At 45.4% G+C, this 15,678-nt stretch overlaps 1 protein-coding gene across 2 annotated transcripts in view; it reads right to left on the reverse strand.

The window, feature by feature from the left end:
- Nucleotides 1-15,678, reverse strand: part of CNGA3 (cyclic nucleotide gated channel subunit alpha 3) — a 48,755-nt gene that overhangs the window by 9,490 nt on the left and 23,587 nt on the right. For both annotated transcript variants that reach the window (XM_069073074.1, XM_069073073.1), the window contains exons 2-4: nucleotides 11,454-11,567; nucleotides 7,571-7,750; nucleotides 1,361-1,414 (exon numbers count right to left, since the gene is read on the reverse strand). In XM_069073074.1, coding sequence (XP_068929175.1) covers nucleotides 1,361-1,414; nucleotides 7,571-7,750; nucleotides 11,454-11,567 — 348 coding nt within the window. The remainder of the gene's footprint in view (nucleotides 1-1,360; nucleotides 1,415-7,570; nucleotides 7,751-11,453; nucleotides 11,568-15,678) is intronic.

Genomic DNA, 15,678 nt, shown 5'->3' on the forward strand with positions numbered 1-15,678 from the left:
GTGAAAAAATCCCCCGAAAATTAGAAAGAAAAAAAAAAGAAAGGAGGGAGAGACAGACAGAGGGACACAGAGGAGAGACAAAAGAGACAGACACACAGAGAAAGCAAGCTTTCGTGTGGACAGATAGGATGTTACAGTTATTTTCTTCTGCATTCTGGGCTTCTATCAAATTTGCCCTCTTTGATAGAAGCCTCTCTGACTGTATCCCCCTGTATCCCCATCTCTTTCTGGCTCTGTGGGATAGCCGAGAATGGTTACCTCCTAATTTGTGGGAGCTCAGCCCCACTCTGGGGCTTCGGTTTGGTTCATGCAATGTCAGTTAGACTGGCCCTTAGACAGTATATGGTTCAGCCTCGTTCTGTGAGGCTGGGAGATGTCAGTCTCATTTTGCCTCAGGTTGCAAAGTTAAGCTGGAACTCGTGCCTCTTTACCCCCAAACCAGAATCTTTCTCAGTGTAGTTCTCTGCCTCTCAGTTGAGGGTGGAGGAAAGAAGGAAGACAGAGAACATCCCAAAACTCCCCCCACCCTATTGATCAGTCTTCCTCCTGACTTTAAATCCGTGTGGTTTCAATATGTTTAAAGTCTCAGGTGTGTTTAAATATTGAGTTTGGCTATGATTCAAGTAGGTTTCATGAATGAATGAACTTTAATTTTTTTTATATGGTGGAGTTCTGGCCTCTTGAATTTGATGTGCAAATTTATGCAAACAAAATGCAAATATTGGTCCCAGCTGGAAGTGAAGGGGAGGGGAAACCTTATCCTAGGAATGGAATGGAAAATAACAAGGAATTCTAAACAATTACAGCACTTCGATCACTATAAGAGGATTCAAAATGAGAACTCAATTGGACTGAAAAATGCAAACTCTCCCAACCTGCTGTCCCACCACGCTGATTTTTTGCCTCAGCAATCTGGGTTAAGTGTGGTCTCCAACGCACAGGGCAGCCAGGATTTGCTAGTCTCGTGCTCAGAAAATGTAAAGCCATCAATCATTGCTGGCAATAAGGACAAGACCTATAGAGTTTTTAAAATGAAATCAAGCCCATGATTCCTAAATTCATTTGTGGTCATTTAATCCCGAAGCAATACTGCAGAAAAACAGTCTGCTACTAGGGGAACATGGAGGAGAGAAGACTCAGGTCTAGCTTTTCCTCGCTTTGACCTTGTAGCTGGCTTTCAAAGGAGAGGGCAGGAAGTTTGATTACCTAGAAATCTTGGAGGCAGGCAGCAGCAGGGTAGAAAGGGGAGAGTCAAGCGGGAGTTTCTGCAGCCAGGAGAGCCACCGCTAGGGGGAGATGTTGTAAAACAGAGGGGAGGAGGCTTGGTTGACTTTGCCAAGGGAAAAGTGGGGGTATTTACTCTTGGCTGGCATTGGTGCAGGTGTTGATGTTATAGCTGGCCAGCGGCCAGCCTCTGCAAGGAGGTAAATAAAACACAGACTTCGGAGAGTTCCCAATCTATGTCCAATGACTCAGGTCCTTGTTTCTACTTTGCATGTTATTCAAGTCTTTCCTGTGTTTTGGACCCATTCCTGATTCCATGTGTTCTGTCCCATTCTGACGGCTGTGCTTGTTCATCAGCAAGCTACTTAGGGAGTTGAGCTGATGGTCACTGGGAACAAATACAACAGGCTGTCCAAAAAACCAATGCAGCCTTTTTAAACCACATTAAAAGGAGTACAGAAGGCAGAGCAAGAGCCATCCTGTCACTCTTCCCTGTTTGCCTCAGTTTCCTCATCTGTAAAAATGAGCTGGAGGAGGAAATGGCAAACCATGCCGGTATCTCTGCCAAGAAAACCCCAAAGAGGGTCACAAAGAGTCAGACATGACTGAGCAGCAACAAAATGTGGAACAAAGGAGACAAGGGTTCCACTCTGATTGACACGTCAGAACATGTCTGAAGCGTTGTGGTCAGTTTGGGGTGTCACCATTAAGGGAGCTATGAACAAATTGGAACTGAAGCCAACAGACATTTTTTAGTGCTGTGCACCCAGAACAAGCATGGAAAAGTCTCTGCCCTCAAGGGGCTCTCATTCTACTCTGGAGAAACAACATATGAACAAAGATAAATATTATGCATGTCTGTGATATTATATATAATATACGTGTATGCATGTACATGTGATATATATGTACACACATGTATGTGTGAGTATATTTGTGTGTATATATGTGTACATACAATCTACATATGTAATTTCAGCAGGGAGATGGGGAGAATCCTAAGAAATAGGGGAATCAGGGAAAGGTTTCAGTAGGAGGTGGCATTCGGCACAGCCCATAAGAAATGCAGGGATTCCAAGGGGTAGAGCTAAGGAGGGCATTCCAGGCATGGAGGTGGAAAATGGAATAATAACTAGGCCAAGTGGGTTGAGTTTCAGAGTGTATGATGGGGGATAATGGGAAACCATTATTTGGTTTAGAAATTGAAGCTGGAGTCAGATTGTGAAGGGCTTGAAATGCCAAACAGGCGACTTTATAGCTTATTCTAGAGGCTGAGGTTACCCCTGAAGCTTCTTGAGCTGGCGGCAGTGACAGACAGCTACATCTGTCCTCTAGGATGATCATTTTGGCAGGTGGGTGGAGGATGGATTGGGGAGGGAAGATACTGGAGGCATGGAGACCCAGGAACACTACTCCATGTAAGAAGTGATGAGGGCTTGAACAAGGGTGGAGAAAAAGATACAGGATGGGGAGAGGTATTGTGATGGTAGAATCAGCAAGGCTGGATGTGAGGAGTGAAGGAGAGAAGAGGGAAGAATGCCTTGGAATTGTATGATTAAATGATGATCAGTGGAGATAATGATCAGTGCTGTCCTAGACAGAAAGGTGCAAGGTAGGAAGAAGGATGGGTTTGAGGTAGAAAATAATGAGTTTTGCTCCAGACATATTGACTTTCAGATGCCTATGGTATATCCAGTAGGAGATGTCCAACAGGCAGTTGTGAGACTGGAACTCAGCTGAAAAAATAGACCTAGGAGCTAAGTACACTGAATTTATTGAGCCAGTGGGAGCTGAGAAGATCCTTGAGAGAGACTGTAGAGATAGAAGAGAAGGGGTCCCAGGACTGACTCATGAGGCAAATTTTTTAGAAAAAGAATGGAGGTGGGGGCAGCATAAGGCATATAGGGAGGCAGAAAGTAATCCTTTTTGTCTGGAATATGGAGTCAATGAATGTAAGCTATAGAAGACAAAATTAGGAAAGTAAGATGATGTTGGTTTGTAGAGGGGCTTAAATAACAGGTAAAAGTGTTATTTTATTGGGTAGGCAGTAGGGAGCCACTGGAGATATTTGAGTGGATGAGTAACTTGACCAGATCTACAACTATATATAAAATATGTAAAGGTAAAATTTATAAAATATATAATATATGGTCATGTCTTATATAAATAATATATAATGTGTATAATATTATGTATCATATATAATGTCATATAAAGTGTTATATATGATACAAACTACATTATGTATAACGTATAATAATGTAGTATATAGAATATATACTATATAATAAATTATATAAATCTCTAAGTTTTGGGGGGCAGATATATGGAGATTAGATATATGGGGATTAGAGAAGATAGAATATCCACATATGTGTATCTGTGGACATGTCTCCCCCCAGTAGAATATAAGCTCTTTGAGAGAAGGATCATGTTGACTTTATTGAATTGAATTGAATTATAAGAGTAGAGTCCAAAAGACCTGTTAGGAAGCTGCTTCAGGAGCTCAGGCATCTGTAGTCTTATGCTAGAGTGATAGCAGTGGGAAAACAGGAAGAAATAAAAGGGAGAGATATTGGAGAGGTGAAATCAATAGAGAATGAATCAGAAATGATCCCAATTGCTATTACATTGGTTCCACAGGCAGGACCAGTGAAGCCAGAAGGAGGGAGGGGGCATATCATACAATCTGGAACATAATGCATTTGAGGTTCCAGTAAAGATGCCCTGTGGACAGTTGGAGATGTAGCTCTGGAGGTCAGGAGAGAGGTCAGGGCTGGAGAAGCAGACTGGGGAGCCTTCTGAATTAACTCTGGGCAGCGTGTCACAGTCACAGTGAGCTCATATCAATTAAAGCCCTTAATTCTTTCCTGTAATTGAGGAGCTGATTTTTTTAACTACAACAGTTAGACTTTACATTCAGGCCTATTGAATTTCATGTCAGCTCTAGCCCATTCCTGCAATCTGTGAAGATCTTTGTGACTTCTGCTTCTGTCACCGGACATAGCGGCCATCCCTTCCAGGACTCCTACAGAGTGTCCTTGTGTGTTTATTACCACGTATGCATTCAGCTGTCGTCGCTCCTCCCTCCCTCCGCCTCAACAGCCCAAGAAAGTCAATTTGATCCCTGCTCTAAGCCTCTTGGCACAGCTAGCCAGGCCTGCCTGTCCCTGATCCCACCCAGAACACACACGCACTTGTGACCGCGCTATGTGACTGAAGCTGTTGGCAGATGGACTGAGCCCTGACAGCCCAGCTCTCACTATTTATGGCACTAGACAGGCCAGTAAGACATCCTTCTGGCTATTTCTGTCACCCTCTCTGTCCAAGCAACAACTGAGTTTTCCCTGGGCCACAGGGGGAAGCGACTTGGCCCAGTCCAAGCTGCGGCTCTTCTTGGCTAGACCTGGGGGCTGGGAGGAGGGGTCGAGAGGAAAGCTCAGCAGAGAGACTGAGTCTCAGCCTCTGGGGCTTGCTGGGTCATGACCGGCTCTGCGTGTTCTGAGGGTTCAAGGCTTGGCTCTGATTATGGAAAGAATTCCCGGAGGAGTGATGAAGCTGACTCTCCTGTTGTTCTAGAGGCGTGTAAATTCAGGCCCATGGAGCTCTGTGGTCCAGAGAGGTGTTGTGCAAACACACCAAGCCCTGGGACGATGAGCGGCTGCTTACCGTGTTTACCCCTCCTCAGCCTGCAGGGCCAGATGCACATCTTTCAAAGCAGGAGGCAAAAGGGGCCTCATTCACACTTTTAGCCAATATCTCATTTTGCAAAAATGGAGGCAAACGAAGTCAAACATGCTGTGAGGTTAAATTCCATTTCCTCCAGGAAGCCTTCCCAATTCCAGTTCACCTCCATTGCATACACCCAACCCTCCCCCTCCCACCCCATGTCCTTGTTATTAGGAGAGCCTGGCAGTACCTTCATTCCATTCAGTCCCTCTATGCCCTCTCTCTGTCTCTCTCTCTCTCTCTTTGTCTCTGTCTCCCTCTCTCTTTCTCCCCCTCTCTGTGTGTCTCTTTCTCTGTTTCTGTCTTTCTCCCTGTCTCTGTCTCTCTCAACAGAATACATATATAGAGTATATGTATATGTGCATATGTGTACATATACATGTATGTATATACACACATGCATAATTTAATGTCTCGCTGAGCACAAGGTCAGAGAGGAGACAGTTTGGTTCACCAGCATTGCCTTACCCATGATCCTAGGACCCAAAGGGGGCCTGAGTCTCCCTGTCTCAGAGCCATATGAAAGGCTGAAAGATATAGACTGACTGCCTTTTCACCATCAAAACAAATCTGATTATCTAGCTGAGGGCTCCTAGTAGAATGACCCAGCACACCTCTTAGTCCCCAGTTTAGATTGAATCAAGAACTGGGAAAGTTTATTTTTCATATTTGCAACCCAGGGGAAAATGCATGCCAAGAAAATAATCTTTAGCTTGTCCAGGGGACATTGCTCTAATTTAAATATTTAAATGTAAGTCTTTGTCAAAAGCTGTAGAATGGCACGGGGAAAAGCTGTGTCTTATTTTAAATGATATCTTATTTTTTCTTCTATGGAGTGTGACCCTGGGTAAGACCTTGAAGATTCAACCAAAGGCATCATTTCATTCTTCCAGGGAGATGGCCTGAGACGAGAATAAACCTGTCCTTGACACTTATCCAAGACATGCTTCCCCTGCTGCACTAACTGTCTCTCTACCCCCCCTCCCCCACCCCCCCCAGCAATCCCACACAAAAGTGTACGAAAACACCTGCTGTGCTTTCTGAGATGATTGCAGAGGCTTGTAACTGTCCAGCCGTTGCTTAGTTAGGTATCATCAGTAGAACTCTGCAGAAACTGAGACTCTTACAATGCAGGAAGGTGAGAGAAATACAAATGTTAGAGAGGCCAGTCTTCCTGGGCCAGGATTTCTCTGGGTCTGATCTCAGGGACACTGCTTTCAACTCCATCAGGAGGCTGTTCAGTGAAAAGGCGACTGGCCTTCTCCCTTATACGTCCCCTTTATGCCAGCCTCACTCGTGAGCAGTGGGGTCTATGATAATGGTCTGTCCCAGCTGGGCATCCTGGACTTGAGTGGGTGTGTTGTCAGACAGGACACCTGGGCCTCCTGATCTTTGCACTCTATAGTGCTTCACTGGGTAATGCATCAGCTCCCAGGGATTTAATTACCATCTCTGTGCTGACAATTCTCAGATCTACCTGTCCTGCCCCAGACTGTCTGCTGACCTCCAATCCATTATCTTCAACTGCCTTTCAGACATCTCAAGCTGGATGTACAACAGACATCTTAAATGCAATATGTCCAAACAGAACGCATCATTTTTTTCCCTGAAACTCTCTCCCCAGCCTACTGTAAAGGATAGCAGCATCGTCCCAGCCCCTCAGGCTCACAGTCTTCCTGGATTCCTCAGCATCTCTCACCCGCCCCCCCTGCCCCCCCCCCCCCCCCCCCCCCCCCCCCCCCGCCCCCCCCCCCCCCCGTCTCCCCCATTTCCTTCCCCCCCCCCTCCCCCCCCCCCCCTCTACTAGGCACATCCTATCTGGTCCTGCGTACGTGAGTGACATCTCTCCAATAGCCCCCTCTCCTCCTCTGACATCACCACCATTTTGGTGCAGGCCCTCATCACCTCATGTCTCGATGACTGCAAGAGCCCGCTGGTGGGTCTGCCTTCTTAAAGTTTCTCCCCCCCCATCCGTCCTCCATGCGGCCTCCTAAAGTGCAGGTCCGATCACGTCACTCCTGTACTCAGTAAACTCTGGTGGCTCCCTAGTATCTCCAGGATCAAATACAAAATGCTCATTTTGGCATTCAAACCCTTCATAAGCTAGCCTCCTTCTACACTCCCACCCCTTTTTGTTCCTTTCTCCCTGCCCATTCTCTCCAATCTGTTCTCCAAACAAGGCCCTCCACCTCTCAGCTCCAGGCATTCTTTCTGGTTTGCCTGTACGCCTGCAATGCTCTCCCTCTTTCTCAATTACTGACCTCCCTGGCTCCCTTTAAGTCCCAACTAAAATCCCAGCTTTTGTTGTAAGTTTCCCCAACCTCTCTGAATCCCAGGGCTTTCCCTGTGTTAATTATTTCCTATTTATCTCGGATATTGCCTGCTTTCTATGTATTTGTTGGCTTGTTGTCTCCCCATTATATTTTCATCACCTAGAGGGCAGGGAACTGTCTTTGCTGCTTTTTTTATCCTCAGCATTTGGCGCAGTGACTGGCACATAGTAGGCATTTAATAAATGTTTATTGATTGATTGATCTAAGAAGCCAAAAAAGCAAAAGCAAAAAAAGAAAACCCAACCTTCCCCTCTGTCTCCCATTGTCTTTACAAGGTGTCTTACCTTCTCTCTCTGTCTGATGCTTCTTGGGTGCCCGAGTTGGACTGGGTATAGCTTTCTTGGCAGGACAACTCTTTGAGTTCTCCTCCTCGGAAACGCTCCAGGAAGGAATCTGGTCTTTGGTCTTCATGACGCATATGTCTTGTAGCCCATGCTCTAAGGGAAAGGATGAGCCGCGACAACCTGTGCAGAAAGAAGGAAAGGGCAGTGGGGTGGAAGAACATCACAGATCGGGAGCAGGAGGGACATCAGAGGCCAGTTCCTTCACTTCACAAACGAGGAACCTGAGACCTAAGGAGGTTAACTGATTTGTCCAAGGTCGTAGAGGTTGCCAACTTCCATGGCAAGATTCGAACCCAGATTGTCTGCTTCAGAGCCTTTCTCCACTGTATTATGCTGCCTCTAAGGTGTTAGAATATCTGATTTCAGTTCCAGATTCTGCCTGTATCCTAAGCCGTGAGATTCTGGGCAAGTCTCTTTATTTCTACTCTTCACCCTAGTGTCTTGACCTGTAATCCAGAAGACATGAGATCCAGAGGGTAGGCAGGAACATGTGATCAGAATTTGAGAACGATGCATCCAAAAGTCTGGTGGTGGTGGCAGGAAGGAACCAAGCATTCATTAAGCCTCCACTGTGTACCAGGCATTGTGCTAACTGCTTTACAAATTTTCTCTCGTAGGGGCAGCTAGGCAACATAGTGAATAGAACACTGGGCCTAGAATCGGGAGGTCCTGTAGCTGTGTGACCCTGGGCAAGTCACTTAACCCTGACTGCCTCCAAAAAGCAAAACAAACAAAACCCAACCTGTCCCCAAAATTAAAAAAACAACAACAAATATCTCATTGATCCTCATTACAACCCTGGGGGATAGGTGCTATTATGATGCCCAGTTTACAACCGAGAAAACTAAGGAAGACAAAGGTCTCGATCAGGGTCACACAAGGAAATCGCTGAAGCCAGATTCCTGGCTCAGTAGGCCCAGTGCCCTGCTCACTGCCCCACCAAGCTGCACAGTGCAAGGTCAGGGAAATACCACAGAGGAAAGAATGGAGTTTAAGTCTAACATTTTGTTTCAGGTAAAATATTTCATGAAGGGGGCTCGCTTAGCAGCTCCCCCTTGAACCCTAACTGGTTGAAGGCCATACAGACTGGAACATGAAGACCAGGAGCCCTTTGTGGACCAAATGGAGCAAATATAGAAGACCGGTTCTGTCCCTTTGTGATGGACCAGGATCATGTAGCTTACATGACTGGGAAGTAAGATAGAGGTTTTGGATGGGCTGTGGGATCTCAAGGCCAGGTGTGATATTTGTCATTAATGTTTCTTTCCTCATTTCATAGGGTTCTGTGGCCGAGCTCAGCTAACCTGACATAATAGGCTATTTTGTCATCTTTCACTTGCATTTTGAGGTATTTACCATTGACTGAGCAGTGGTACCCATGGTCTGAAGAGCCAGGCTTCAGCGCTAGGCATAACAAAAAAATCACCGATCAGCATGTTTTTCTTTTTTTTTTTTTTTAAGCAATTGGGGTTAAGTAACTTGCTCAAGGTTACACGGCCAGGTGTTTCTGGGTGGGTGCTAAGTGTCTGAGCCTGGGATTCGATCTCCAGGTCGTCCCGACACTGGAGCCGGTGCTCTTACTCGCTGTGCTACCTGGCCGCCCCAGCATGTTTTTCTTCTCACTATCTTTTGGGAAAGAGAGCAAAGACAGAACTCTATAAAAAACCAAGCAACCCAGATAGTTACAGCGGTGTTCAAGGATATGGCATAAAAAGGAGGTGGGACAGTGGGTAGATCACCAGGCCTACGTAAGGAAGATACCTCTTCCTGAGTTCAGTCTGGCCTTGGACACCTTCTGGTTGTTCGACCCTGGGCAAGTCGCTAGACCCTGTTTGCCTCAGTTCCTTATCTGTAAAATGAAACTGGAGAAGGCAATGGCAAGCTAGTCGAGTATCTTTGCCAAGAAAACCACAGACAGGGTCACAAAGAGTCGGATATGGCCGAAAGGGATTGAACCGCAGCAACAAAAATTGAAAAGAAGGGAAAATTTTAAAGGAACAGTGAGGTACAATTGGACACTTTCCCCTCGCTTTGACATGGATATGGACTGGGCCACATGACTGCATTTCTCAGAAACTGGCAAACACTCAGAATCAGGGCTTGACTTTATGGATTGTCTGCTCTAGATATAAGAAAGCGAAGGAGAAAACGTCAATAACGCAGACTAAACTTTAAAAGGGAGCATGTGTCCTTTTCCCTCTTTCGGCAAGCCGGTTGTTAAACATGTATCGGTACATCCCTGGCTATCCCTGCTTTGTCCTGCCAGGGTGTTGATGTCAGAGCTGCTGGCCGCTCTGCTAGCTTACCAGCCCAGTGCTCTGGAGACCTCGGGGCCGAAGGGACAATAGAGCAGAAGAGGTCCAGGTGGGGGATGCTTTCCACCATGTGGGTTCTGTAGTAGTCAGTAGCCTGCCTGCCTACCCCAGACATCTTTACTAGCCAGGCAGAGGCGCTGTCAGGGTGTGCAGTCTTGGTTTTATCCTGGATGCCTAACTCTCCGTCAACCGCCCTGACCGTTCAGTTGTCAGATCTTGCCTTTCTGCCTCCATAAGGTCTTCCTTCAGTTCCGTTTCCTTCCCTATTCACACAGTCCCCATCCTGGCTTGGGGCCCCCGTCGCCTTTCCTCTGAACCCTTACAGTAGTTTCCTGATTGGTTTTCCTGCCTCAAGTCTCTGCCCTTTCCAGTCATCTTTCAAAGAGCTGCCCAAGTGATCTTTTTTTCCAAGTCTGGCCACTTTGTTCATTATACAGAAAACTCCAGTGGCTCCAACTGCCTTTAGGGTTAACTACACGCTCTTCTGTTTGACTTTCAAAGCCCTTCACTTACCTTTCCAACCTTATTCTACATTATCCCCCTTTTGAAACTCTATAGTTCAGGATACTTGGTTCCTTGGACTCTATACCCATAACCCATCTCCTGCCTCTGCACCTTTGCACTAATGTGCCCCCCACCATGCACTCCTTCCTCACCTTTGCCCCTTGGAATCTCTTGTTTTTTAAAAAACTCTGCTCAAGTGCCACCTTCCATAGCCCCTTCTTTCAATCTCCTCCTCCATCCCAACTGCTACTGGCTTCCCTTCAAAAAATTTATCTTGTATGTATTTATTTCTTGTTAATTTATCCATGAACAGAGAAAGTAAGCTCCTTGAGGATAGGGATCATTCATCATTATATTGCAGCCCCAGCACAGTGTTGGCACATATTAAATAGATGATAAATACCTGCTGATTGATTGATTCCTGATCTTCAACTCGTATAATTTCCAAACTTCAGTTAATTTCTAGCGAGAAATTGGGCTTCTGGCACTGCCAAGTTGATGGCCTTTTACTCTGAATTTTCCATACCTTGGGTCAAAGTGGCTTTTGCTGCATCAAACCTCATGGAATTGCTGCTAATGATCTGTCCATTGTGCCACACTCCCCAAGCTGGTGGACCTATTGGCGGGAGGCGGGAAGCCACACCAAACTGGCCTCTGAAAGGTGCTCAACCTTTCAGCCCAGACAATCTGAGGAATACAGAACAGCATTCCAGACCCTTATCTGACCATTTACTTTTGTTCCATGTTTTTGTCCTTCCCTCGCTGTTCACCCACCGGCCAACTCTAGCAAGTGTGATTGCTATTGTTAGCAGTGGAATAACCTCTGCTCTAATCAAGCTCACTCACCAGGCCAGGATGTCACCCTGAAGAAATCCCTTTCTACTACGGAAATCCAGACCTGTCAGAGTGGGGCCAAGATAGAGCCAGTCATAGGTAGGACTCTAAGCCTTCGCCTTTCCTAAACACCAGCCTTGCTGCTCTCGTTTCCGTGTTGACTCTCTTACCTGGCTGGCCTCTGGCTGGTGAAGGAACTTTGGCAGGATTCAGAGGCGGCTCTGGTCTCCACGGTGATCACTCGCTGTAGTTCCGAGGATGAGTCCTCACATGGGGAATGGGCCCTGTGAAATCAAATGAAGCTGATTTGATTACAGATCCACCGTCCCCTGGAGTGAGGACAGGAATAGGGTGACCAGATGCCCAGCTAGCTGCACCAGGGATAGCACCATTGGTCATCCGGGACACAAGGGGCTCAGCGAACCAATTCACACTCAAGCCAAGCCCTTCTCTCTGGGAATCACACACGCCCCTGGTTTAAGTGTCTGGCCCACCATGATCCTGGTGAGCGGCAAGGTTACTCAAGCATCATGCACAGAGAGGGGCCAACTTCTGCAGCACTCCCAGTGTCTGCTGTGTTCAGGTAGCTCTTTGTGAGAAACTCTGGTGACGAGTTTCACTTGTGCTGTTTGCCCTGGAAATAGACTTAGCCTTGACTTGGAATGTGAAGATTCTTTATGTTTGATCGCGCTATGGTTTAGTGTTTTGTTTTTTCATGTAGCCTGATTACACTCCTTCGTTACCCAGGTTATTATAGGGGCAGCTAGGGAGCATATTGGATAGAGTACTGGACCTGAAGTCAGGAAAACTTAGCTTTTTTTTTTTAAAGGTATACACACATATGTAGTTTATTAAAGTTTATTGTATTAATTGGGCGAGTTTACTTATGAAACCAGTCCTTGGCAGCTGGAAGATCGCATAGGATCCCCACTCTCTGCTTCAGCCGGGTCAGATGTTACATAGACACAGAACAAAGAAGGCATAGTGCCAGGGACGGCCCAAGGTCATGCAAATTTTCCCATGGGATAGTTGGGGCTTCTTTTGCTGTTTACATGCATTCAACCACAGAATCATACATCGTGTCTCACACTCTGTCTTCCACTATACAATCAGCATTGAGATATATTTTCCTATACAAATCAATCAGACTAAATTAATTCCTTATGGTAGAGATTCTGACAGCCTTCTATGGCTTCACAAAATTATTTCTCAAAACTCCTTTTCTCTCAAGATGCTGTGGCCTCAGACAGAGGCACATCTGATGATGTAGAGAATAAGAAGGTGTTGCTAAAGGTACCGATCTTTTAAAGAACCTCTTTCAGTGCAGAAAGACTTACCTTGAGTTCAAATCGGGCCTCCGACATTTACTAGCTTGTGACCCTAGGCAAGTCACTTAACTCCTTGGCCTCAGTTTTCTCATCTATAAAATGAGCTGGAGAAGGAAATGGCAACCCACTCTAACATCCTAGCCAAGAAAACCCCAAATACTTGGATATGACTGAAAATGACTCAACAACAATGATTCTTTTATATATTTAGCATATATTTTAAGTTAACAGTCATCTGTACGCATGTCAACTCCCTGGATTGTAAGCTCTGTGAGGTCACAGAAGATACACCCAGACTTCATATCTCCAGCACCTAGCACACGTTCTTAATAATTATTGGTTGAATGTTTTAAAGCTTACATTTTTTATTATGAAATTAGTTAACAAATATGAACATTTCAGCATACAAAGAATTTAAAAAGAGGATCATTACATCAAACCGTGAACTTCTGTCACATTTTGTTTGTTTTAAAAATATTGAAATAAAGAAAATGATAAAAAATAGATATACAAATTATTAAATACAAACACTATAGTAACAAAATTTCTGAAGTTGCATTTCCTTTCTCACTTCTTGGTGTTTTCTTCTGTGTTCTTTACAGGTGTTTATTGATGGCAAAGTATGAAGAGCTCTGTGCCTCAAGGCAGGAAGACCTGAGTTCATATCCAGCCTCAGACATTTACTAATTAGCCTGTGTGACCCTGGGCAAGTCACTTAACTTCTGTTTTTCCAAGTTTCCTATATGGGAATAATAATTGCAACTACCTCCTAAGGTTCTGGAGAGTATCAAATGATAAATAATCATGAAACCCTTAGCCCAGGGCCCAATACCAACTCTATAGAATGTGAACTGTTGGCTACTATTTTTGAAAATCAGCCTGATTATCCATGAAATCATTCTCCATGTAACAGATAAGTCAAGCAAAACAGCTTGACGCTCTGACCGCGTCTGAAAGCATGCTGGTTGGATTTGCGTTTGCTGTCTGTCCCCTCCTCCCCATGTTAAGTCTTTGTCAGTGTTGTTAGTGGGGGCCTAAAGGCAGGGGCTCCTCATATAACATCTGGCCCGTGCCTGCCAGCAATAACTCAGTCATTCTGGGTGGTGACACTGCTACCAGCCATTGGGACTGAAACGACTTTTCACACCAATGTCAGTCCCCTTACTGACTTCCGCATCTGACCAAACAGCTTCCTTCCATTGTCTTTCTCCATTCCCAAGACTTGGTTCAGTCTGGAAGGCAGTGGGACATGGGGCTACCTTGACAGGCTTCAAGTAAAAAAGAACTGAATTTAAATCCTACTTCTGACACTTAGTTGTGTGATCCTGGGCATGTCACTTAACCTGAGGCCTTGGTTCCTCATCTATAAAGTGAGGATAAGAATAGTTTCTACTTATTATATGTCAAGAGGCTCCAATATGATAAGTTGTTCTGTGAAACTTAAGGCACTCTCTTTAATTTTATTCTCCCTTCCCCAAAGCCTTGAGCCTGCTGTTTCTTTCCCTTTCTGTCTCTGATTTTGATCTCAATTCCTTTCCCACCATTCTCATTTTCTAGATGAAAGAAGCTTTCCAGAACAGCCCCTCCCACGGCCTTATCCCAAGGTAGAAGTTAGGGGAGAGGAACCCAGGGGTTTGGGGTTGCACTCCATAGTCTGGCAATAGCAGAGAGTGGAGAGTAATTAGGTCAGGGCCCCCTTCCCTCCTCCCATCGCTCTCCTTCTCCCTCATCATACATTTGTCACCTTCAGTCCCTCTGCTCACACCACACCCCAGAACATGTCTGCGAAGGTCTCCTTCGGACCAAGTCCAGAGAATCAAGTGCGCGGAATCTTATTCCCACAATCAGTGAGTATTTGGTCCTGGGCATGTTATTTCCTTTTCCCTGAAATAGAGTGTCGCTTCCTTCCCTCCTCCACTGGAATGTAAGCTCCCTGAAGACAAGGATTGTATGTGTGTGTGTGTGTGTGTGTGTGTGTGTGTGTGTGTGTGTGTTTAATAATACCTGACTCTTTTACGTTGAATTGAACTCAATGCGTACCAAGAGGTTACTATGTGCTGTACTCTGGAGTGTAACCCCAAACCCCTGGGCTCCTCTTCCTTAAATCTATCACTTTGCCATCAATAAACACTTATAAAGACCCAGAAGGAAACACAAATTGGGAAATTGTGTCACTGTAGTGTTCGTATTTATAACACACTTTCAAAATACGATGGAAGTTCACAGTTGGATGTGACGATCCCCTTTTAAAATTATTCTTTGTGTACTTAATTGTTCATCTTTGTTGATTAATTTTGTAATAAAAAATTTAAGCTTTGAAACATTCAACCAACAATTATTAAGAACATGTGCCAGGCGCAGGAGATATAAAGTTTGGGCTTGTCTTCGCTGACCTCATGGAGCTTACCATCGGAGAGCTGATTCACATCCAAATGATTATCAACATAAAATATAGTAAGCATATAGAAGAGTCACCATTGTTGAGTCATTCTTCAGTCGTATCTAACTATTTGTGACTGTGCTACATGTCGGGGATACAAAGGAAGCCCCCGGTAAAACAAAACAAACCAGGCCCTGCTCTCTAGGGGCTTACAGCCTAATGGGGGAGATAATAGACTGTACAAATAAAACACACAAGGTAAACTGGGGGCTAGAGGGAAGGCACTTCAATTAAGGAGGGCTGGGAAAGCCTTCCTGCAGAAAGTGGGGCTTTATCTGAGACATAAAGGAAGCCAGGAAAGCTCTGGTTGTGATGAGGAAGAGGAGGAGGAAGACTTATAGAAACAGGGGACAACTAATGAAAACTCCTGGAGCTGGGAGATGTCCTAGCCAGGAGTGGGGAACCTGCGGCCTCGAGGCCACAAGAGGGTCCTCAAGGGCAGCCCTTTGTGACCTGGCTCTGTCTCCTCTCTTTCTCCACTCTCTTGATGAAGTCATCAGTTCCCGTGAATCCAACCACCAGCTCTAGACAGATGGTGCCAAAATCTACGGATCCAGCCCTCACCCCTCTTTTGGGCTCCAGTTCTCGGTCTCTGGTCGTCTACCATACATGTCCTCTTTGAGCCCT

This window comes from Petaurus breviceps, unplaced genomic scaffold, assembly GCF_028583685.1.
Source record: "Petaurus breviceps papuanus isolate PSGF00001 unplaced genomic scaffold, PetGlider_PUasm1.0 90849, whole genome shotgun sequence".
NCBI classification, from domain to species: Eukaryota; Metazoa; Chordata; class Mammalia; order Diprotodontia; family Petauridae; genus Petaurus; species Petaurus breviceps.